The 24331-nt window shown below is 39.2% G+C and overlaps 1 protein-coding gene across 3 annotated transcripts in view; it reads left to right on the top strand.

Moving 5' to 3' along the window:
* Positions 1-23846, top strand: part of LOC121381341 (polycomb complex protein BMI-1-like) — a 73580-nt gene extending 49734 nt beyond the window's left edge. For all 3 annotated transcript variants that reach the window (XM_041510616.1, XM_041510617.1, XM_041510619.1), the window contains exons 3-10: positions 15789-15885; positions 16488-16543; positions 17134-17181; positions 17898-17985; positions 18677-18713; positions 20211-20309; positions 21361-21441; positions 22065-23846. In XM_041510616.1, coding sequence (XP_041366550.1) covers positions 15789-15885; positions 16488-16543; positions 17134-17181; positions 17898-17985; positions 18677-18713; positions 20211-20309; positions 21361-21441; positions 22065-22883 — 1325 coding nt within the window. In that variant the 3' untranslated portion in view covers positions 22884-23846. The remainder of the gene's footprint in view (positions 1-15788; positions 15886-16487; positions 16544-17133; positions 17182-17897; positions 17986-18676; positions 18714-20210; positions 20310-21360; positions 21442-22064) is intronic.
* Positions 23847-24331: the final 485 nt, after the last annotated feature.

Below are 24331 nucleotides of genomic sequence, written 5' to 3'. Positions count from 1 at the left end.
TGTTCATTTCGAACATCAGGTCTGGTGCTTATAAACCTTTTAGAGTCTAGACTCGAGACTCTAAATTCTAATAGAGTCTGAGACGTGAACGTCGAGGTAACGCCATACATATTGTATGCGTGTGACGTCATTAGAGATTGAGTCTGGACTTTAAAATGTTTATAAGCACGGGCCCAGGAGCATATCGATACGCCCAGAAAGACTCGATATATTATGACATATACAATATTGAGAATACTTTTTTAATGATATTTTTCTTGGGTTTTTTAATGGATATCTCCAAATCAATAGTAATTAATAGTTTGTAAATGTCAATATGATAATTTAAAGTTAAAAAGACGAGAAAAAAAGAAGCATCTTGAGATTGAATATTAATTAAAGTCAGGGTTGCATGGCAACTAAAAGATGTACTAAATGCAGTCACACTGATATATTAAAGGCACAGTCATAAGGATTATTACTTTTTGGTGGTGGTGGGGGGGGGGGGGGGTTGCTAATATTTTCAGAACTCTAAGAATAATAAATTCAGGTAACCCATTTCCGTTTTGCATATCCCGTTATGTCCATGTAAATGATATCCTAAATTTAATGCACGAATGAAAAATAGGTTACGTGAAATTAGGTTTACGTGAGCGACGCGCGAACGAAATAATCGTCCTTGCAAGTTCTAGAGGCAGTCAGTGTTGTTGTTTTGTTTTTATTCTAATTATTATTTAATTTTTTAAAACATTATTATTATTATTATTATTATTTATTTATTTATTTTAGTTTCGAAACCATAATCCGGTTATTCACCAGAACGTTAGAAACAAAATGTTATATGACAATTATAAAGCTGGTCGAATAAAGTAATTTTGGGGTACATTAAATATAGATTATTTATTTTCAGCAAATATTTAGTAGGGTTATTTATTAGCTCAGCGACCTAGCAACCTCACCATTATAACCCAAGACGACGACATATTGATTATTCATGTATTTAGATACTCTGCACCTGCCTGTACATTTTGGTACCTTTGATCAGAAGTAGTTTTCACATAATATGTGTGTGAGCGCGGTGTTCGATAATTAGTTTTGTATAACGAATATGCGCTGTTCTTGTCCGCGTTTTACCCACTGGAAATACACGCCGCAGGTGGCGTGGTTAGTTCTAATTTACCTACGACAGGTAAGCTAATTAATTACAAACAACGCCATAAATTACAGGTGTGGCAGGTGTCTTGTAATTGAATGAGATGACGGGTCACGTGTCAGGGTCTCGTCACGCCGGTGTACTTGAGATACGACGACGTAATCTTGACGTTTGAAAATCGTGTCGACAGTCCGATGTTAAGAATATAACTCTTGCAAAACGTTCTGTCATATCGCATCCACACAATAATGTGACGGACATACGGCTAGTAGGTACTGGGTTCGCAGCACGGTACCGGCTCGCACACAGAGAGCGAGTTTTAACGACTTAATAGGTAGGTGTAAGACCACTACACCCACCCTCTTCTCTTTCACTAACCCACTGTCCTGAACAGACAGCCCAGATAGCTGACGTGTGTGCCCATGACAGCGTGCTTGAACCTTAATTGGATATAAGCTCGAAAACAAGTTGAAGAAATGAATGAATGAATCCAAAAGTTTCACAATGACAAAAATATTTATTCAGGGTTTTTTTTTTTTTTTTTTTTTTTTATACCTTGAATAGAATAGAATAGATGTTTAACGACATCCCAGCACGGAAACTACATCGGCTATTGGGTTTATACCTTGAAATGCCATTAAAAATTACAAGCTAATAAATTCATTTACTATTTTATAAATTTATATTGAAAAAATCGAATAAATGTGATCAACAGGATAACACGTGACGTCAAAGTTTGAATCTGAATTGAATCTCCATATTGACAAAGCACTGGTAGCTCGTTTGGGGCGGGACGTAGCCCAGTGGTAAAGCGCTCGCTTGATGCATGGTCGGTCTAGGATCGATTCCCGTCATTGGGCCCATTGGCCTATTACTCATTGCAGCCAGTGCACCGCGACAGTGCATCCTCTCTGTGGGTCCGACGCCATATAACCGTAAATAAAATGTGTTGAGTGCGTCGTTAAACAAACCATTTCCTTCCTTTTCCTCTCTGTGAGATGGTGCATAAAAAATATCCCTTGCCACTAATAGAAAAACTTAACGGGTTTCTTCTCTAAGACTATATGTCGAAATTTCCAAACGTTTGCCATTCAATATCCTATGATTAATAAATCAATGTGCTCTAACTTTATACTAAGATCGACTGATTTGTAGTAATGTATCACACAGATGTAAAAAAAAAAAGAAGCGACTTCGAGAGAATGTACCTTTAAGAATTTAGAACAGTTTTGTTTATGTGAAGTGTCATATGGTTGTAATCCAAATCTAGAGCATATAAATACACAATGTTAGCCACGTGGAAGTAATAAGAGCGTCCTACTTCCGAAATCCTTAAACACTGCACTAACAATCTCGATGGGATGAGGATTTTATGTTTCCATGTTGCATTAAATCTGCTGACAATATTTGTGCATGGTAAAAAAACATAAGCACACGATTTTGCGTGTATTGCATTATTAAATTGACGTTACAATTCGGCGAGGTAGTTTTAGTGAATTTATTTTCAATTTGGATAATGAATGAACGAATGAATGAATGAATGAATGAATGAATGTTTAACGACACCCCAGCACGAAAAATACATCGGCTATTAGGTGTCAAACTATGGTAAAGGTAACTTGGATAAAGTGGCAACTTGGATAAAGTGGCAAAAGTATGTCGGCACTCATTTGTTTTCGTTTACGGTTTACGTGCCAAGCTATGGCGGATTGGGGGGGGGGGGGGGGGAGGGGTGTATGCCAGGGAGAACACGAGTCTTGAATGCAGGGGTTGAAGGTGTGTCAAATGAACAGTTTATCTAGAATTTGGCTGTCGTAGTCCTGTGGTAAAGCGCTCGCTTGATGTGCGATGTCTAGGATCGTTCCCCGTCGTTTACGTTTCAGGCTGTGGCGTATTGAAGGTGTGGGGTGTGGGGGGGGGGGGGGGGTGTCTAGGGATGGTAAGAGTCCCCGAGCGCAGGAGCTGGGGTTGTGACAAATTAACAGTTTACCTAGAATCTGACTCACCTAATAATGACCTTAAATTGATCAAATGCTTTTGTTATACGGTACATATTGGAAACATTTCAATGTTGTTGATTTTCTGTTGTTGTTTTTTGTTGTTTTTGTAATGAATTTTGGGTTAGGGTTGGCGTCAAATTATGTTCCACGTGTGTCTTCAGAATGCTACTGACATAAGTTTGTCACCCTGAGTTCTCTTTATATGTTATCAATACAATTACAAAGGGCGTGGTATATGTGGTCCTGTCTATGGGAAAGTGTATATAAAAGCTCCATTCTACGACCTTTGATATACCAGTCGTACAGCATTCCTTTTGAGATCCGTATAGGTACAGACGACAAACAACTATTCCTTTCTTCTTCTTCTGCTGCCTGTTATAATTGGTATCACTGTCTGTCATCAAGACGTGAGCGCCGAGATTAGCTGTCCCGTTATCTGTGACGCGCACCGCCAATAAACATTTAATAACGTCCACATCATCCATTGGGCTTTCGGACGCTACCACAACAAATCATCAATCAGGCTGGGCTGGTTGTTGTGGCTCCTTTGTGGTCGACTCCGGTGATTGATCAGCCCCAGGTCGCCGTGATGCTCTCAAGATGCTATCTGGCGGAGCGGTGTCGGAGGTGAGGATGCGAGTCCGATGATGAAGATGGTCACGTGCCAGTGTGGTAATTATCACATCCTGGCCGCTCTTGAAGTGTTCCTCCTGCCAGTCTTGGAGAGCCTTTGCGGCATTCTCGTTTCAGGCCAGCTTCTGTCCCCACGACAAGCGTGATTGAACCTTCATTGGATCTAATATGTCAGCTTCTGTCCCCACGACAGGCGTGACTGAACCTTCATTGGATCTAATATGCCAGCTTCTGTCCCCACGACAGGCGTGATTGAACCTTCAATGGATCTAATATGTCAGCTTCTGTCCCCACGACAAGCGTGATTGAACCATCATTGGATCTAATATGCCAGCTTCTGTCCCCACGACAGGCGTGATTGAACCTTCAATGGATCTAATATGTCAGCTGCTGTCCCCACGACAAGCGTGATTGAACCATCATTGCATCTAATATGTCAGCTTCTGTCCCCACGACAGGCGTGATTGAACCTTCAATGGATCTAATATGTCAGCTGCTGTCCCCACGACAAGCGTGGTTGAACCATCATTGGATCTAATATGTCAGCTTCTGTCCCCACGACAGGCGTGATTGAACCTTCATTGAATCTAATATGCCAGCTTCTGTCCCCACGACAGGCGTGATTGAACCTTCATTGGATCTAATATGCCAGCTTCTGTCCCCACGACAGGCGTGATTGAACCTTCAATGGATCTAATATGCCAGCTGCTGTCCCCACGACAAGCGTGATTGAACCTTCAATGGATCTAATATGTCAGCTGCTGTCCCCATGACAAGCGTGGTTGAACCATCATTGGATCTAATAGGTGCACATTATACGGTTACTTTGGGCTTGATCATGTACATTGTGGTTTATTATTGTTCCAGCCAGTGTATCATGCATGGGCGTACATGGGGGGGTGGGGGGGGGGGGGGGGGGTGTCGATGGACCCCCCCCCCCCTCCCCCCTGAAATCGCTTTTTTTTTATAATTTAATATATCTGACATTGATATCTGACTTTATTATATTTACTCAACATAGAAATATATGCCCAATATCTCTGCAATCTATTTTGGAACCCCCCTTTTCAAAATCCTATGTACGCCCATGTCATGACTGGTATATCAAAGGCTGTGGTATGTGGCAGTGTGCTATCCTGTTTGTGGGATGGTGCATGTAAAAGATCCCTTGCTACTAATTGGAAAAAATATAGCGGATTTCTTCTCCAAGACTATAATGTCAAAATTACCAAATGTTTGACACCCAATAGCCGATGATGAATAAATCAATGTGCTCTAGTGGTGTCGTTAAACAAAACAAAATGTTTGGTTCTTTATTTGACATTGCCATTAATATTTTATCACATAAACCATATTCGACATTGCCATTATTTTACCACGTAAAACGCATCTGAACATGGCAACATCTGTTGAAAAAAACCGGCCTCGGTGGCGTCGTAGTTAGGCCATCGGTCTACAGGCTGGCAGGTACTGGGTTCGGATCCCAGTCGAGGCATGGGATTTTTAACCCAGATACCAACTCCAAACCCTGAGTGAGTGCTCCGCAAGGTTCAATGGGTAGGCGTAAACCACTTACACCGACCAGTGATCCATAACTGGTTCAACAAAGGCCATGGTTTGTGCTATCCTGCCTGTGGGAAGCGCAAATAAAAGATCCCTTGCTGTTAATCGGAAAGAGTAGCCCATGTAGTGGCGACAGCGGGTTTCCTCTCAAAATCTGTGTGGTCCTTAACCATACGTCTGACGCCATATAACCGTAAATAAAATGTGTTGAGTGCGTCGTTAAATAAAACATTTCTTTCTTTTTTTCTGTTGAACAAACCCTATTTTCTGAAATAGCTCATTTGTTCCAGAGAAGGTGGAAAATCATGCCACACCTTGCTTCACAGGCTAATCGATAAATACCAGTAATAAAATTTTCTTGAACTGTGACCAAAAAAATAAAAATAAATTATATAATTCCTGGGACACTAGAAGAATGTAGTGTAAACTCTGGTCTGTTGGATAATGTTACAAACTTTAGAATGCACTATAGCAGATACTAGTAGTTTGGCAATGCTAGCAACATTGGAATACTCTATAAGATGTACTTGGGCAATGCCAGGAACTTTAGAGTACTCTACAAGATATAGTTGATTAATGGCAGGAACGTCAGAATACTACATAGGATATAGTTAGATTATGCCAGAAATGTTATAGTACTACATACGATATAGTTAGACAATACCAGGGACGTTAGAGTACTCATAACATATAGTTGAGCAACGTTAGGAAGGAAATATTTTATTTAACGACGCACTCAGCACATTTTATTCACGGTTATATGGCGTCGGACATATGGTTAAGGACCACACAGATAGTGAGAGAGGAAACCCGCTGTCGCCACTTCATGGGCTACTCTTTTCGATTAGCAGCAAGGAATCTTTTATATGCACCATCCCACAGACAGAGCAACGTTAGAGCATACCATGAGATATAGTTGGAGAATGGCAGGAACGGGCTCCCATTTTGTTAAGGGGACAGGCTGATTTTTGCCCGAATTAAACAAAAGTACAAATGAATCGCAACGCGTTTTTACGTGGGTTACAGCTAATATTTTAGATAGAATAATGAAAATACATGGTGAAAAGTGTTCAGGCTAGCGCATTTCCCCGAATTTCTCTATTGTTTTTGCCCGAATTTGAGGATTTTCTCGGTGATGGGTGGTGGGGGGGGGGGGGGGGGGGGGGTAGGGGGAGGAGAGAGTTGCCCCCCGCCCCCGTGTCTCGTACGCTTATGCCAATGCTAGGAACGTTAGAAAAGTCCATACAAATAAGTAATACCAAGAACCTAGAATGTACTACTATAAATACCATGTACTTTGATAATACCAGGAGCGTTATGATGCATTATATACTAGATAGCATAATAATAGCGGGCTCGTTAGTCTACGCTGTGAGTGGCAGCTAGATAATCCCACGAACATTTTATATGGACTATTACCAGGAAGATTATATTTGCACTGTAAGTAGTACCTGGATAATACAGATACCAGGAACATTTGATAGTAATACCAGGAACTTTAGAATGCTCTTATTATCTATAAGAAATAATTGAATAATGCCCGGCATGTTTGGAATGCTCTATACTAGAATGGCTTGTTAGTGAAACCAGGAAGCTTGGAACGCACTTTAACGGACTGCTAGCACCAATTCCCTGCACGGCCACCAGACTCGGCTTGTGTCAGGCTGACTCGCAGAAATCGATTCGTGTTCTGCCAGAGCCTCGAGGGATTCGATCGATCGGCAGGGAAGTCTTGTATCGCCGTCCAAGAACTCCGCTCATCCTCTCAACCTGGCTCACGTTCCGACTTGCTGCCGCGTCTTAGAGCCGTGGTCTCACCACAGGACACGGAGTTTAGAGAGGCTTAAGACATTGGATAGACGCAAATTCCATTTGTCCGCAATCCGTGTACGTGTACGTGATTAACGATGCGTAGAGTGATCGGATACGCAGATGCATATATGCACACGCGTGCGGTTTTGCTTTGTTTAACGACACCACTAGATCACATTGATTTAGTAACCATCCACTACTGGATGTCAAACATTTGGTAATTTCGACATATAGTCTTAAAGGTAGGGTCAACTCGAACCCATCGCATTTTTATTTTCATTAGTAGCAAGGGGTCTTTTATATGCACCATCCCACAGGCAGGATAGTGCATACGGCGGCCTTTGATATACCAGTCGTGGTGCACTGGCTGAAATGAGAAATAGCCCATTGGGCCCACCGACGAGGAGGATCGATCCTAGACCGACCGCCCATCAAGCGAGCGCTTTACCACTGGGCAACGTCCCGCCCCGCACACGTGTACCGAGACACACATGGAATATACACATCCTATTGGCATAGAATGTCATTGTTACGGATTACGTATACGCATTACGGATTACATATACGAATTGCAGATTACGTATGGCAATGCGCATTAAGGATTACGTATACGCATTATGGACAAATGGAATTTGCGCCATAAACTGCGGAGGTGTAGCCGCCGATATTGGTAAATCTAGTGTATGGTGACGCCGCTGTGTATATAATACATAATACATTGACTGGTGCTAAATAAATGTATAATAGCATTTGTATGTATCGATAATGCACACCGTGAACTAGTTTGAACTGTTTGAACTGAGCTACTAAAGTATTCATCGGTGAGACTTCTTTTGAAAATCATTCAGTGAATCAATCATTTGTATTGTACAAAACGCTCAAACGGAGCCTGTATACGATACACAACAGAAACATGTAATCGAATTTAACGACAACACTAGAGCACATTGATTAATTAATCATCGGCTATTATATGCCAAATATTTGGTAATTATGATCGTAGTCATCAGAGGAAACCCGCTACATTTTTCCTAATGCAGCAAGGGATCTTTTATATGCACGTTCCCACGGACAGGAACGCACATGCCACGGCCTTTGAAAAGCTGAGTTGTAGTGTCATTTTCATTGAAGAAAATGCCAAAATAGGGCCGGTAGAACATATACAACAGAAGCATGTCATGGAACTTAAACAGTAATAATAATGCACATGCCCGGCATCAGCTCGTGTATTCAAAAACCGGAAATGAAATCACAGAACCCTAAAATTATGTATGTAATAAAACCACAAAATTATTATCAACCAGCAAAAAAGCAAGAAAAAAAGAAAGAGAAAAACGTCGAGGGTTTTGTGTGTGTGTGGATTATTTACAGCTTCAGTGCATCTCGTTAAAACGATCAGATGAAGCTACGCGACTTTCAAATTGGCCATGGAGATTTACTGCTCTCGCATGTGTTTTCGACATACCCACTATCGCCCGCGCCGCTGGCAAACTGTTTACTTTGGTGCGTCTTATGAGGTGTCTGGCTTCGTAATGAGGAAATAAAACCTATACAGCAATGACGATGCGCTCCATGCCGGAGAACCGAGATGGTCCGTCATTGGTCCAACAGCCACGACCTGAGAACCGACACACAGCGAACGTTTTAGGGTTCATTGCTTTAGAAACGCGTCGTGCGATGCTGAAGTACAAATGACGATTCTATAAAGTACAAATTGCGATTTTAAAGTACAAATTGCGATTTTAAAGTACAAATTGCGATTCTAAAGTACAACTTGTTATTCTAGTTTCTTCCTGACGATGTCAGCAAAACGTTGAGACTGTCTCTGTGGTTTTAAACAGAGACTTATTTTTTTATATATAAAGTAGAAATTGTGATTCTTAAGTACAAATTGCGATTCTAAAGTACAAATTACAAATTGCGATTCTAAAGTACAAATTGCGATTCTAAAATACTAATTGCGATTCTAACAGTCAAGTTGTGACTCTATAGTAGAAATTATGATTCTATAGTAGACATTGCAATTCTAAAGTACAAATTGCGATTCTAAAGTACAAACTGCGACTCGAAAATACAACTTGTTATCTAGTTTCTTCCTGACGATATCAACATTTAGTTAACAAAACGTTCAGACTGTGTCTTTGTGGTTTTTAACAGAGACTTATTCTTATTATATAAAGTAGAAATTGCGATTCTACAGTACAAAGTACAGATTGCGATTCTAAAGTACAAACTACGATTCTAAAATGCAAATTGCGATTCTAAAATACAGGTTGTGATTCTATAGTAGAAATGGTGACTTTATAGTACAAATTAAGATTCAAAAGTACAAATTACGATTCGAAAGTACAATCGCGGTTCTACACAATCAGTCATATATTGAGAGAAGGAAATACTTAGGGAACACTTGGTATTGGATAACATATTTCAGTCGCTATTAGTGTCGTGATATCTGTATAAAGTACAAGGGTGTAATGTGTGTTGAATGACAGTTATATGAGATTGAAAGTCAGTAACAGTGCATTTCCTGACATGGATGATTATTTTTGTTTCAGTCACTCTTTCCTTTTTTTGTGATCCCTTAAACGTAGGCCGAGTTTGACGACATATTTAATTTGATAACATATATATCGGACTAAGTTTTGCAGTATATAAAAGTGAAGAATTGAGGAAAGTCTTGAGTGTTTTTATGTGGATTTTTTTTTACACCGTCCCAATCACTATCCTACGATCGTGGTAAGTGATGTCATGTCTATGTGGAAGGGCATGCACATTATACATTACTATTTGTAAAGAGTAGCCACTGTGGTGGAACCGACGCCATATAACCGTAAATAAAATATGTTGAGTGCGTCGTTAAATAAAACATTTCCTTCCTGTGGTGGAAGTGTTTTTATTTCTTTCATTGTCTAGTCCGAGAGTTGACATAGCCGTAGTTGAAAATGCTGAATAATTTTCCTTTGTTTCCATGTATGATCCCGTTAGTCTGTCTCTATAACGGAATATACAGGTAGACCATTGTATAAACACCCAGAAAATATTTCAACCTAAAGCAATCTTTTAAAGATAATTATTTTGTTAAATATGTATCCATACAAACCTAGTGTATCACAAATAGCATGTTTTTTCCGAATTCATTATCAAGAAAAACAGAGTATAAATTACTTTGGAGGCAGACTTCCTAAGGTGTAGATAAACATCACTCCGTGCTGGATTCCGCCATATTGAAAGTGACTGCACTGGCATGGATTCAAGCTCGTCTTTAACAGTTATCCCCAACTCGCTGCCAAAATAAACCGTCGTTTTGGCAGAGAGACAAGACCTTGCTGCCGTTCAGCGAACCAGGGTGTTTGGAAGTGGTCCTAGTGGCTGTGACTGCTAACGTTATCTTATCACGGCGAGCGTAATTTAACTGTTCAGGTACACGGCGCGATCAGATACGATTCAGCCTCTTGACAAGTCAGGCGAATCCGTGGTAATCACCTTTGAACGAAAGTTATCGAGGTGTCATTCGGAGTGAGTTTTCTTTCTCTGTGTGTGTTTAGTAGACCTACGTCACATTCGGACGCACAGACAGACGTTCCGACAGAAAGATAGAGAGGAAAATGAATGTTTAACAAAAGCAGATCACAGTTTTGTTTAAAATTTACGGTTATTACTGTTAGGCTAGGGTCAGACTACCAACTGCCAGCACAAAGTTGGCCAACTTTCTGCTGTCACGACTTACAACTCGATTCTCGTCGTGTAACATATTAGTTGTTAAAAGCATACTGTCACAGATTTAAGAACCTTATTTCTCTTTTAATTATAATAAATAAAAATTACATTAATTTTTACAGACCAAATCTAACTATTGCATCACTTTAACTACATCATGATGGAGTAAAATCCATGTCAACCCTCTCAGCAATGTTAGTTTTTGAATTATGGACCATTGCCATAATTCAATTATGTTCACAAAATATCATTGATAAGTGGAGTATGGTGGTTACGTAGATGGTTGAATAAAGTACGTTTAGGGACAAATCAAATATATATATATTTAAGTAATACTTTGTTAGGCCATGTAATAGGTCAGTGGTCTGTGACAGTATGCCTTTAATCTGAGCGCACCCGTCTTAAGTCAGGAGTTGGCCAACTTCGTTGTGACAGTTGGCAGTATGAGCCCAGCATTAAGCGGCTAAGGCCACATAATAAAAAGAGGTGAGCCACATAATAAAGAGAGGTGCGCGTGCCCTCCCACCTAACCCAAACGTCCCGTCCACAGCATTAAGTTACTTAGCATGTATTTTCATGTTTTGACCAACTGCCATGCTTCAAGAACAGTAGTAAAATGTAAAAAAATAAAGTTTTTTTTATTTTTTTATTTTTTTTTATTAATTGGACGCATTCAGTTAAAGCGAACACTTCGTAACGTCATGCCAGACGCGTGTTGCCGATAAGTTTGGTGTCTTTGTGCAGCTCGTCGTCTCTGACGGCACTATCTAGATGCAGACAGTCAACTTGCCAGAATTTGCGGATTCTCCGATTTCATTAGATTTGATAAGAGAGGAACTTGGTATTGCTCTCTATACAAACATATTCCCAAGTTATTTATACAGCAATTATGCGTGGGATCAATTAATTTGTAGTTATTTATAACAAATAAATGAAAAAATATGCGGCTTTAACTTTGAGATATGTTTACGGCCACTACATCGCCATTCCTCTCCCTAGTCGGGAATTAATAATTCAAGTCCAGGACAGATAGTCTAGATGGCTGATTTGCGTGCCGTTAAAGGCGTGCTTGAACTTCAATTTGATACAAGCATGAAAATTAATGAATTTTGTTTTATTGATATGAATTACGATAATAATATTTCATTTCATTTCATTTCAAATTATGTTCGTGCTTATATCCAATTAAGGTTCAAGCGCGCTGTCCTGGGCACACACTTCAACTATCTGGGCTGTCTGTCCGATAATAATAATGAAATATTTTTAGTTTTACGCGTGTAGAAGCTTAACAAAGCTCTTGAATCTGGTGTCAAACCTCACTAAGGCTTCTTTTTAACTTCTGCTCCTGAAAAGCACACCCTTTTAAGGTTTTAGTCCTGTCAATCGCCAGACAACCGTCTTTGTAAACCTACCTGACGGCGAGACCTCGACTGTCAACCCACTGCTGTTGTAATTTACAAGTTGAGATTCCTTCACTGGTGGCCTGTCAGATACTTAATTCAGGCGTAACAACATTAGTGCCCGGTCTGACGGCAAGATCAAAGGCCCGGTAATGAACACGCTATCGGTCATCTTCGACGTTGTAAACATTGGAATATCTCGAATGGAACCGCGTAAACCAATCCTGGCCAGCGATAACCGGGGCCGATAAGGGCCATTGGAAACACAAACATGTAAATTGAAGTTCAAAGACACTGTCATTGAACGTTGAATTACAAACGTATACGGAAACCATGTTGTTTCTTTCGTATTTTAGTGGTGTTTGTATCTTTCTGAGAGGAAGGGTGGGACGTAGTCCAGTTGAGAAGCGCTCGCATGATGCGCGGTCGGTCTAAGATCGATCCCCGTCGGTGGGCCCATTGGTCTATTTCTCGTTCCAGCCAGCGCACCACGACTGGTCCGTGGAATGTGCTACCATGTCTAATGGAATAATGTAGTGGGTTTCCTTTCTAAAACTACATGTCAGAAATACCAAATGTGTGACATCCAATAACCGATGATTAGTAAATCAATGTGCTCTAGGTGGTGTCGTTAAAAAATAAAACTTGTAAGTTGTGAGAGGGAGTAGGGAGGGAGTGCAAGACAGACACACACAAACACACACGGAGAGAGAGAGAGAGCGAGCGAGAGAGAGAGAGAGAGAGAGAGAGAGAGAGAGAGAGAGAGAGAGAGAGAGAGAGAGAGAGAGAGAGAGAGAGAGAGAGTCAGTCAGGCAGTCGGTTAAGGATGAACAGTCAGTAAAGGATGTATATTAAGCTATCTTAATTTCTAGGTGCTATTGGAATCAAGTTATCCACACAATTTAGTATGTGTTGTGACATTATCGTTCAATGTAAAGATGCCTAAACAATTTCACACATGAATATCAATGATCTTTTGTAATACAGCCGGAGAGCAATATTTTATCTTTGAGCGTCTGCTATTACTTTTAAGCTACATTTTGAGATAGTATCAAAAGTGGCCCCGTTGTACAGTTGAATGCTTACTGTCTGTTATTTTATACTATATAATCGTGAACGGATGTCGAAGGATGCACGAATGGACAACACCTAGCTGTTTTGTTAAGGAAATGTTTTATTTAACGACGCACTCAACACATTTTATTTACGGTTATATGGCGTCGGATATATGGTAAGAACCACACATATATCGAGAAAGGAAACCCGCTGTCGCCACTTCATGGGCTACTCTTTTCGATTAGCTGCAAGGGATCTTTTATATGCACTATCCCACAAACAGGTTAGTTCATACCACGGTCTTTGTTACACCAGTTGTGGAGCACTGGCTGGAACGAGAAATAGCCCAATGCCTTCCGACGGGAATCGATCCTAGATCCTAGATCGATCGAGCATCAGCCAGTCGCTGTACCAACGAGTTACGTCCCGCCTCTTATTTTGGTGTAAGAAAGTATGTTACTAAGAGAGATGGCCGGATGAGAAAACTATACAGAAATCATGTTTAACGTATAACAAATTAAATTATAAAACACACTGAGCAACAAAAGTAACGCGAAATGTTAATTTTTATTTCGTTTAATTCATTTAAAATTATTCAGATTGACACTATTCATATTCTTATTAACACTAACAACCTTGTAGTTTCAGAAATATATGCAAAACAAATGAGACGTGATTTCTTGCAAGATACATGGACTGCCAAAAATAAGCCTAAAATGTTCACAAAGACATGATAATGTAATAGACAAAAAAACAACAACAACAAACAAACAAACAAAAAACCAAAACAAAACAAACAACAACAACAAAAAGAAGAAGAAAAAAAAAAGGTTTTAAGAGTAATTTATTTGTTATTTAATTTAATAATTATTAAATGTTCTTTCTTTCTTTCTTTCGTTATTTTGTTATTTATTTTGCATCTTTTGGTTGTTTATTTGTTGCTTATTTAAAATAAAACATTTTCTTGAATTTACTATTACTTTTATTATTATTATTATTATTATTATTATTATTTTACAATGTAAGCCAGTCAACAATTAAGTATACTATATTTATACATTGTACATTGATAATATTATTGTTGCACAGTTATTAATGTAGCACGTGTTAAAATTTCACGAAAAATAAAAATAAAACTGAAACGTTCTTGACTGCAGCGTAACGGTAACGCGTTTCAGTCATTTCGAAAAGCGCCCAGCCATCAACGGGTGGTCGTAAAACGAGCTATACTCGCCACATTATGTGAGTTAAATCACCACCACTGAGGTAATAACGTGCACATTATCATTGTATACTCAGCGACTAACGACAGGCTGGAGTATCCCTTCCTTGATCTGTGGTTTGGTTTGTGGTTTACCCACATTCCCCGGAACACACAGCCCGTATCGTGTTAGAAACGATCTGTTGAGTGGATCCTAAAGCCGTGCGTTTACCTGACGTGTTTTTGATGAGCAGATATTGTAGATCTATACCATGTGCAATTACGGTGACGTTTATGGTTATCTTACTCGTACTCGTAACAGATGATAGCAGGGTTCGCAGCTCGGTACCGACTCCAACCCAGAGTGAGTTCTTAAGGGCTCAATGGGTAAGGCCACTACACACTCTTCTCTCTCACAAATCACTAACCAACTAACAACTAAACCACTGTCCTGGACACACAGCCCAGACAGCTGAGGTGTGTGCCCAGGACAGCGTGCTTGAACCTTAATTAGAATTGGATATAAGCACGAAATTAAGTTGAAATGAAATGAAAGATGGTAGCCGAAATTGGGTCAAAAACTGTATAGTGCCAAAAAAAAAAAAAAAAAAAAAAAAAGACGAATATGGTTACCCTTGTTTTCTTTTAAATTATTATTACCGGGTATTTTAACTTATATTTATACTGTCGCAGTACCGTAGGATCGGGGGTGGGGTGGGGGTGGACCTCTATCCCTCATTCGTGTACGCATATGTACGTTTTTTGCCCTGCTGTATACAAATTTTTGCACGTGCTGTATACAAATATGCCTCCCCCCACGTGATATCGTTCCCCCTCTGTGTTGTGCTGTATATCTATATGATCTGGGGATAACCATGTAACTTTATTTATATTTGTACGCCACATTTTGGTGGAGTGTAAGCATCTGAAAGAAATTAGAAAAGATATATTTAGACAAAGAAATGTGATGGAATAATTTGGATTCCATCCAGAACTTTTATTACAATTTCTTCGAGATACTCACTTTTATTCTAAATTTTAATTTGATCTGTCTGTGATATTTGTATTTTACACAGTTCTTTACATTGTGTTTTAATTTAGCTTTTGAATTTTTACATTCATGGTTATCATCACATTATGTTTGCATTTACCATAGTTTGACACCCGATCGTCGATGTATTTTTCGTGCTGGGTTGTCGTTAAACATCTATTCTATTCTATTCTATTCTATTCTATTCTATTCTATTATTTATATGTATTGATTTATGTTTCAGTTTGTAAAACCTGTATTTTGCGGTATCTTGAGACGAGCAACTATTGTCCTATCTGTGAGGTGCTAATACACAAGAAGAGGCCATGGCAAAACATACGGTAATATCACATTGAAACAGTATTATTCATAATATCTGTTTATATAATGCACATATATACATATATATATATATATATATATATATATATATATATATATATATATATATATAAATGTATACACACACACACAATGAAATCTATCCGGAGCTAGTATGATGCATGTTCGTTATATTGCAATACTGTTATATATTTTTTATGTACAAAAGTCCTTTTAATAATTGAAACAGTATATTTTGGTTCTGATGATGTAGTAGGGTGTTGCCTATTTCTAGAGCTCTTTCTCGAGATTTCAATTAACATTTGATTAACTTATCGGTTTCATCTGGAATTACTTAAGACATTTAGGTTGGTCATAACTATAAAACGACTTTCGTGAAAGCAATAATAATATGCTTATCTCGAACGACCGTTATCTCGAGTTATTTAGTTCAGTCCATTCAACATCAAGATAACGAAGTGTAAATGATTATGAATATAATACTACAGTGAATATATATATTGATGTATAACCAGGAAAAGTGTTTTGCTATTTATAGTTAAATGTGGAGTGTCACCGATCCACCCGTTATTTATTCTTGTTTTGTTGTTTTACCTTGCAGACCCGACCATGTTCTCCAGAATGTTGTGTATAAAATGGTACCAGGGCTCTTTAAAAGTAAGTAACGTCATCGAGCCCATCAGAATAGTGATCTGGCATGATAAGCACACAAAATGCTATAATTATATACAACGGAAAAGGGATTGTTAGTTTTTGTATTACTAAAATATTAAGTCAATTATGAAAATGCGATTTGTTTGAAGTTTTTTGCTTGAAATATATTAGTGTCTTCAGAAATTGTATAAAGGTTTTGATTGTATTATATTATGCCCGGTTTTCCCAATATGAACCACACTGACGAAAACGATGTTTGATGCAATACTCTATTTTGAAGGGGTTTTTTTCACACCTTTTGGTGGAGAGTCACTGGAGACTGTATAATTTGCATCGTCTAGGTGAAATAACAGACTGGACGATTTCAAGTTGTGCAGCTAACAATTTTTGTTAATATATTGCAAACTGAAAAAAAAATATATTTTAAGAAATAAAGGAACAAAACTTATACTTTTACATTGTACATGTTGTATTACATTACTTTTACATTGTACATGTTGTATTACATTACTTTTACATTGTACATGTTGTATTTTCCAATAAATATCAGATTCATACATGTCTTTACACAACCTGTGGCGTTTTCCTTATAGCGGAAATGAAAAGACGACGAGAATTCTATAACAACCGACCTTGCACAGGTATGTTTATACTCTAATATCAGACCAGGGTACAATATGTAACTCAATGACTCAATGGACACGCTATGGATCATAGGATCTATCCTCATCAAGGGAAAAGTCCTTTTGATTTTAGCTCAGTCGGTTGAACGCACGCCTGAGGTGCTTGCGTCGCAGGATCGAATCACCTCGGTGGACCGATTCAACTGACTGGGTGTTTTTCTGTTCCAATCAGTGGACCACAACTGGCCAAAGGCCGTGGTATGTGCTTTCCTGTTTGTGGGACAGTGCATATAAAAGATCCCTTGCTACCAATGGAAAAATGTAACAGGTTTCCTCTGATGAATATGAGTCATAATTAACGAATGTTTGACATCCAATAGCCGATGATTAATTTATCAATGTGCTCTAGTGGTGTCGTTAAACAGAACAAACTTTAACTTCAAATAGTTTTTGCCCTCTCATCCGGAGACACATTGATATATCAAATTCATTGCATGTGCTGTCTGTGGATAAGTGCCAGTAAAAGACCCCTTGATGCTATATGTTAGTAGCCTTTGTGGTGGCACCGTGTTTCTTCTCTCACTACCTAGTGTGAAAATAACTATAACCTGTTAGACACCAACATAGCCGTAGTTTAGAGGTGCTGAAATGACGTTCAATGAATGCCCCTTTCTTTTTTTATAATAAATCCACTGTTTCAAAACATTTCACCAAGTTTTGGTTCCACCTTTCAGGATCCTGTGAGTCTGCTCCTGGCACGACAAACCGAGTTATCTACTCACCTGACGAGGAGTTCAGTGTGTCTCTACAGTTCTGTTCCAAGTGAGTAACACGTTCATTTAGGAGAGGGGGATACTGTAGAACGAGGGTGATGCATGGGGGACAGTCCCTAGTTTTTAAGCACTACAGCATATTTTTTCACTATTAGAGCCGTTTTTGACCACTGAAATCAAACATTATATTTTATTGTTTAGATTATCCATTTTCGTAGAACCGTAGTGTTTATAGTCATACTGGTGTTTCTAATACCAAAACAAATGCATTTTTAATATTTTTAAAAACGCACGTGCGTCTGACAAGTAGCGGTTATTGATTTGATTTTTAGTCTATTTGTAAGGGTGTTTCCCGGTTTCAACGTCCTAGACTCTTCTATCACTCTATTTTAACTTTATCCAAATGAGTTACAGGTTTGTAAATTAACTAAATTTAGCGTCCATTTTCTACGGGTTAAACCTAGAGTCTGCGCCTTCAAGTGACTGTTACATAACGATAAATAATTACAGTTTTACATGTTCAGACATTTTCGTATTTGTTTCTAAAATTAAAAAAAAATGACGAGTGAAACCTGTAATGAGATTCCTTTGATGGCGATAATAGCTTTTGCTTAAGTTACCTCGAGTAAATGTTAGTAAAGGATAAGTAAATGATAACTGTTTTGATTGTCAGCATAGTACACGACAATGCCAAAAGTTATCCCCACGGTTTTATTATAAATATGTATTTCTCATTTCAGCGGAAATCCGCTTGACAGTCCAGCAGACCAAGTAAAGGTGAGTTTCATACCGTGTCATCAAATGTGAGGTCCAGTGTTTTTGATTGCTAGTTACTATAAGCGTACGAGACCTCCCAAAGCTGGAGCCAACCTTTGAATTTGGCCAAAACTAATGGAGACATTCGGACAGCTGCCCCATTCTATTCACAATATTAGTTGCAATCCATATACCGGTACAAATGAGGAGCGATTAATTTGGAACACTGTATAGCCGTTTGGTAGTAATGTAACTATATGTATACAAGTTGTTATGCAGATTTGCACATTTTTACTTAATTAGGAAAAACACCAGCATGCCCCACCTCACACTCTCAAAACATAATTTAAAATATGGAACCCTTTAAAGGGACATTCTTGAGTTTATTGCAATTTTTCAGATGTTATCGACTGACAGAGACTTCTTAACGATTGTAATTACATATCAAATATATTTTTCTGCATAAAATATTAATGACTGTATACTAAACGTATTTCTGATTGTTCTAATATATGTACTAGGTTAAATTTCGTTTTATTTCCTAAAAACTGTTTTTTTCGTACTTACGAAACTATTTGAAGCCAAATCCAGTTTGGGCTTCTTACAAATATTAAGACGACCAGAAACACATTGAATATACAGACACTGATATTCTAAACAAGAAAATATATTTACCGGTAATATGTAAGTTTAATCGTAGAAATGTTATTAGTTGGAAACATCTTACAATGCAGCAAACTCAGTAATATCCCTTTAATGCTTCTGCCCACTACTGTCCACATCCGTATTTTTACAGCATTCATGCCATTATTATACTACATTTATTGTACACATCTCTTCATTCTATATTGTTCAAAAAGTGAAGACATCGTACTGATGTTGGTTAATCTGTAAATCGTCCAATATAACATGGCACATTATACTACTTAGTAATATGTTCTCTTTAAAATAACATATCAAAAACATTTTCCTCGCTCAGAGTGACAGCTGGCATATTAATAAAACATAAATGTTTAAGGACACCCACAACACATATAAGTTACGACTTTTAGTGCCCGACCTATGAATGATTGCAACATTTGGTCTAGCGAGTGACTCAGTGAGCGGAATTAACTGTGGAATAACAACTGATAAATGTACATGTAGTATTCAATTATTTATTAACACTGAGCTGTACATCTGTATAAAGAACATTACAATACATGTACAAAAGAAACAAAACAAGCAAACAATACATAAAGATATATATAAATGTGGTTGCTTCTGCATATAATCGGAAAATACCTTAAAAATCTTCTTTTCTTAAGTTATCCGCTTTATAGAGAAAGTTTCAAAAATTACATAACTGTTTTACATTTTCTATATTATACAACTGCACCAATTTAAAAGATGAAGGCTTCTTCCAATAATAGGGTTTTATTTATTGTGTTCTTAAATTAGAATATAAAGGACATTTAAAAATATATAATGAAAGTCATCTTCTACAGCAGTTAGACAATATGTATTTACATTTTCCAGCACATAGAGCGCAGATACTTGAAGTGTCCAGGGGCGTTTACCGTGTCTCACCTGAAGAAATTCATCCGTCTTAAATATTCATTGCCACCGCACATCAAGGTAAATGTCGTTTTTGTATACCAAGGTAAATCTGCTTATTGCACAGCAAGGTACAGTTGTGTTTGTTTGTGATATATGTATTGTCAGTACATCAAAGTGCAGTTTCAAAGTATCCATCTCAAGTGTTGTCTACCCCCATACATCAAGGTGGGTGTTCCTTTGTATCATCTGATGCATTCACGTCAGGGACTAGTGGATGTATACGTTATCGTCATGCATCCCAAGCGCTCTCTGTCATCACGTATGTCATAATAATATCTTCTACGCAGGCGTGGATCAAAGAGGGTATTCGCGGTTCCTCCTCGAACTTTGTGGAGCCACGAAATGCTGATGTTAAACGTTTAACATCCAATAGCCGTTGATTAATAAATAAATGTCCTCTAGTAGTGTCGTTAAACAAAACAAACTTTAACTTTAAACGGAATAGTGTAATGAATTTTTGCACTACTGTGTTTATGGCGAACGTGTAATAAATAATAAGGTAGGCGTGGCCTTTGGGGGATGATTGTCATTTATGATTTATCTTAAAGATGGTTTAAAATTTTTTTTTTTTAACGACACCACTAGAGAACATAGATTAATTAATCATCGGCTACTGGATGTCAAACAGCTGGTAATTATGACTCGTAGTCATAAGAGGAAACCCGCTATATTTTTCTAATGCAGCAAGGGATCTTTTATATGCACTTTACCACAGATAGGAAAGCATATACCACGGCATTGTTCAGTTGTGGAGTACGGCAGAATATTGTAGGTTCTTTTTTGAAGTTGTACTCTCTCCCTGAAAACGATTCTTACACCTGTTTCTGTAATTTTACTATGAGGTAGTGTTCGTTTCTGTTTTGAACAGAGAAATGATTTTGACAGAAATAAAACTGGGGTGTTTTTTTGTGCAATTTAGGTAGCAATTTTGTTTTGTGTTTTGTTTTACTTGGTTAGATTTAACAGTATTTTATAGTTATATCTCACTTTGTATAAATATCCCATGGACTCGGTCTTGTACAGGAAATTGACTTTGTAAATTATACTATTTTTGTGGCTCTGTCTTCAGATCGACCTCCACTACACCGACGAGCCGCTGCGAGACCACTACAGTCTGATTGACGTCGCCTACATCTACTCCTGGAGACGGGTATGTGGCTATCTGTGGTCCTGTCTTGTAAGACAATACAATAGTAAATCGTCCATATTACAGTTGTATCTTTTACCATTGGTAAAAATGCACTAGAGCTTCTGCTGCTGTCTTCGTCCTTGGTGCACTGGTGTACCAATGGCTGTGGTATGAATTGTCTTGTTTTAAAGGAAGGTGCATATAAAATGCTTTACTACTTTTCAGTAGAATGCTATGTGTTGACAGTAGATCTCTCTGTCTCTCTCTCTCTCTCTCTCTCTCTCTCTCTCTCTCTCTCTCTCTCGTCTCTCTCTCTCTCTCTCTCTCGTGTTCTCTCTCTCTCTCTCTCTCTCTCTCTCTCTCTCTCTCTCTCTCTCTCTCTCTCTCTCTCTCTCTCTCTCTCTCTCTCTCTCTCTCTCTCTCTCTCTCTCTCTCTCTCTGTCTCTCTCTCTCTCTCTCTCTCTCTCTCTCTCTCTCTCTCTCTCTCTCTAGCTATCTGAGTCTTCAGTATTAAGGAAACTGACAAAAACAGGTGTTTAATGAGAACAGATTTACATTTAAACATGGTTTCCACTACAATGCTTTTGAAATGTAATACCAGTCTCAAGTGTTTTATAAACAAGTATGTCCTTTGCATCTTTCAGCAAGGTATCATGAAACTGTTTTACGCCTTCTATCAAACCCAGGAGAAAAAGACTGCAATATCTGTAAAACCAGAAACCAACATCAAACCGGAAGACGTCTGCTCGCAGATCGAGGACAGTGTAACCATGTCAACCGAGGTGAAACCGGAAACGTGCGACGTTTCCCAGACAGCAGCAACAGTGCAATCGCCAGGCACCAACCAGACCGAGGAACGAACCGAACAGTCCACAGAGCGCGAGAATGATTCCGTCTCGGTGGAACCGGACACTCCCTGTCAGGCGTGTCTCTGCTCTCATAGCGACGACACAGCCTCAAAACCCGAAAACAAAATGGCGGACAGCCAGAGAGAGACGACGACGACGACGATGATGACGACGACCAGCAATAATATCGCAAAAGACAAAGACGACCATTTGAACAATAACGACCACCACAACAGCATGGATCTGTCGGACTCGTCTGTCCGGATGGCGGATAAAGTAGCAGACGTGAGGATGGAGGCGGCAGACGATGAGGAAGAAGACATTGATGTCGAGGAGGACGATGAATGTGATTCGTCAAAACAGGACACGACGGCAGACGGCATGGACGTGGCGCGCGCCAGCCACAGCAGCGACTCCGCCACGGACTACGAGAGTTCACCGGGCACGGACTGCCGCCGGCTGAGCGAGTCGGAACATTCGCTGTCCTGGCATGGGCACCACGACTTCGTGAGCAGCAGGATCCACGAGATGCCCAAACCCCCGCCGGAGATGAACTACCTGTCGGACACGAGTGTGATGCCCCTGGACTACTCGCAGCCTTCGCACGTTAACTGAAGTGCTAATATTTAAACAAAAATTTAAAAAATTAAAATTATATATTATATTGGTATCTGATCACCATGTTGTATAACAAGTTGATGGTGTCGTGTAAAAGAAAATTGTGATGTGGGATTCCATGTGTGTGGGTGTGTGGGTAATTGTTTTGGCATGCTTCCATCAGAGAACTGTTCAAGCACGCCTATAGCGGGCACAACCTCTGACTTCACAAGATAGTTCTAAGAGAGGGAGAGGGTGATTCCATGTTGGATACTTTGTATTTGAAACTTCCAGAAGGAATCACGAATCCTCTTATTTTGGATTTCTGTGATACGACGACTCTTTTTATGGAATACAATCAAGCGGCAAATGTGTTGTGATCTTGTGAATGAGTGTGTCTTCATATCTTCCACGGATTAAGGATTATGTCCAAAAAAAACTCCCTACCCACAACTTCTTGGATTATCTCCGCCATGATGACCATGGGATTTACGCGAGGTCACAAAAGAAAATGTTTCTGTTTGGATTACCGACACGATTTCATTACGGATTACCCGAGTTGTTCACGTAACCAACCTTCATGGATTACCTACTGTATCGAAGTGTTCTCTATTGTTGTTTACCGTTGTTGTTGTTGTTTTGTGTTCAGTATGTACAGAATTTCCACTGGTTTTCAGGAATCATTTAGTGTTACCGTTTTATCGTAGTGCCGTTGTTACCTGTTGTTTCAGAGCCGAGGCAGCATTCTCAGTTAGTATTGGCAAAAGTGAGAACAGGTATCTAATTCACTAAACTTTTGCAACTTTGCGATCAAGCAGTACAATGTAAAAAGACTTGCAAAAAGGATGCTTTGTCTAGTAAAGCCTAAGAGGGCTTTGTGAATTAGGCCCCTGGTCACTAAGGGCACATATTATTATACAAGGGCTGAGTTCAATTCATTTTTTTTCTTCACGGACGCTAGATAAACAAAATTCGCCAGTTCTTTCCCAGTTGTATTCTTTTATACATTAAGCGCAAAACCCAGACAAGCAAATGTTCGTATCATTCATTCATTTATACAATATTATCCAGGACTTTGCGTTAGTGCTTAGTAAGAGAAGAGAGGGAGAGAAAGAGAGAGAGAGAGAGAGAGAGAGAGAGAGAGAGAGAGAGAGAGAGAGAGAGAGAGAGAGAGAGAGAGAGAGAGAGAGAGGGGGGGGGGGGGGAGGGAGGGGGGGTGTGGGTGTGTGGGTGTGTGTGTGTGTGTGTGTTGTGGTCTTACATGTACTTATTGAGTCGTTAAACCTCGCTCTGGGTGGGAACCGGTACCGGGGGGCGAACCCAGTACCTACCAGTCACATATGCGATAGATTAACAACTACAGCACCGAGGTCGGTAGTTTTGTAGGGTCACGTCAACAGACACGTGAATGCGGGACAGCATTGTACTGACGGGGAGGTGGAACTGAGGTCTGGGGTCGTCATGTA

The sequence above is a fragment of the Gigantopelta aegis genome, chromosome 9 (genome assembly GCF_016097555.1).
Source record: "Gigantopelta aegis isolate Gae_Host chromosome 9, Gae_host_genome, whole genome shotgun sequence".
Classification (NCBI taxonomy): Eukaryota; Metazoa; Mollusca; class Gastropoda; order Neomphalida; family Peltospiridae; genus Gigantopelta; species Gigantopelta aegis.
Note: the sequence above shows the minus strand (reverse complement) of the source record. Positions and strands in the feature narration are given on the sequence as shown.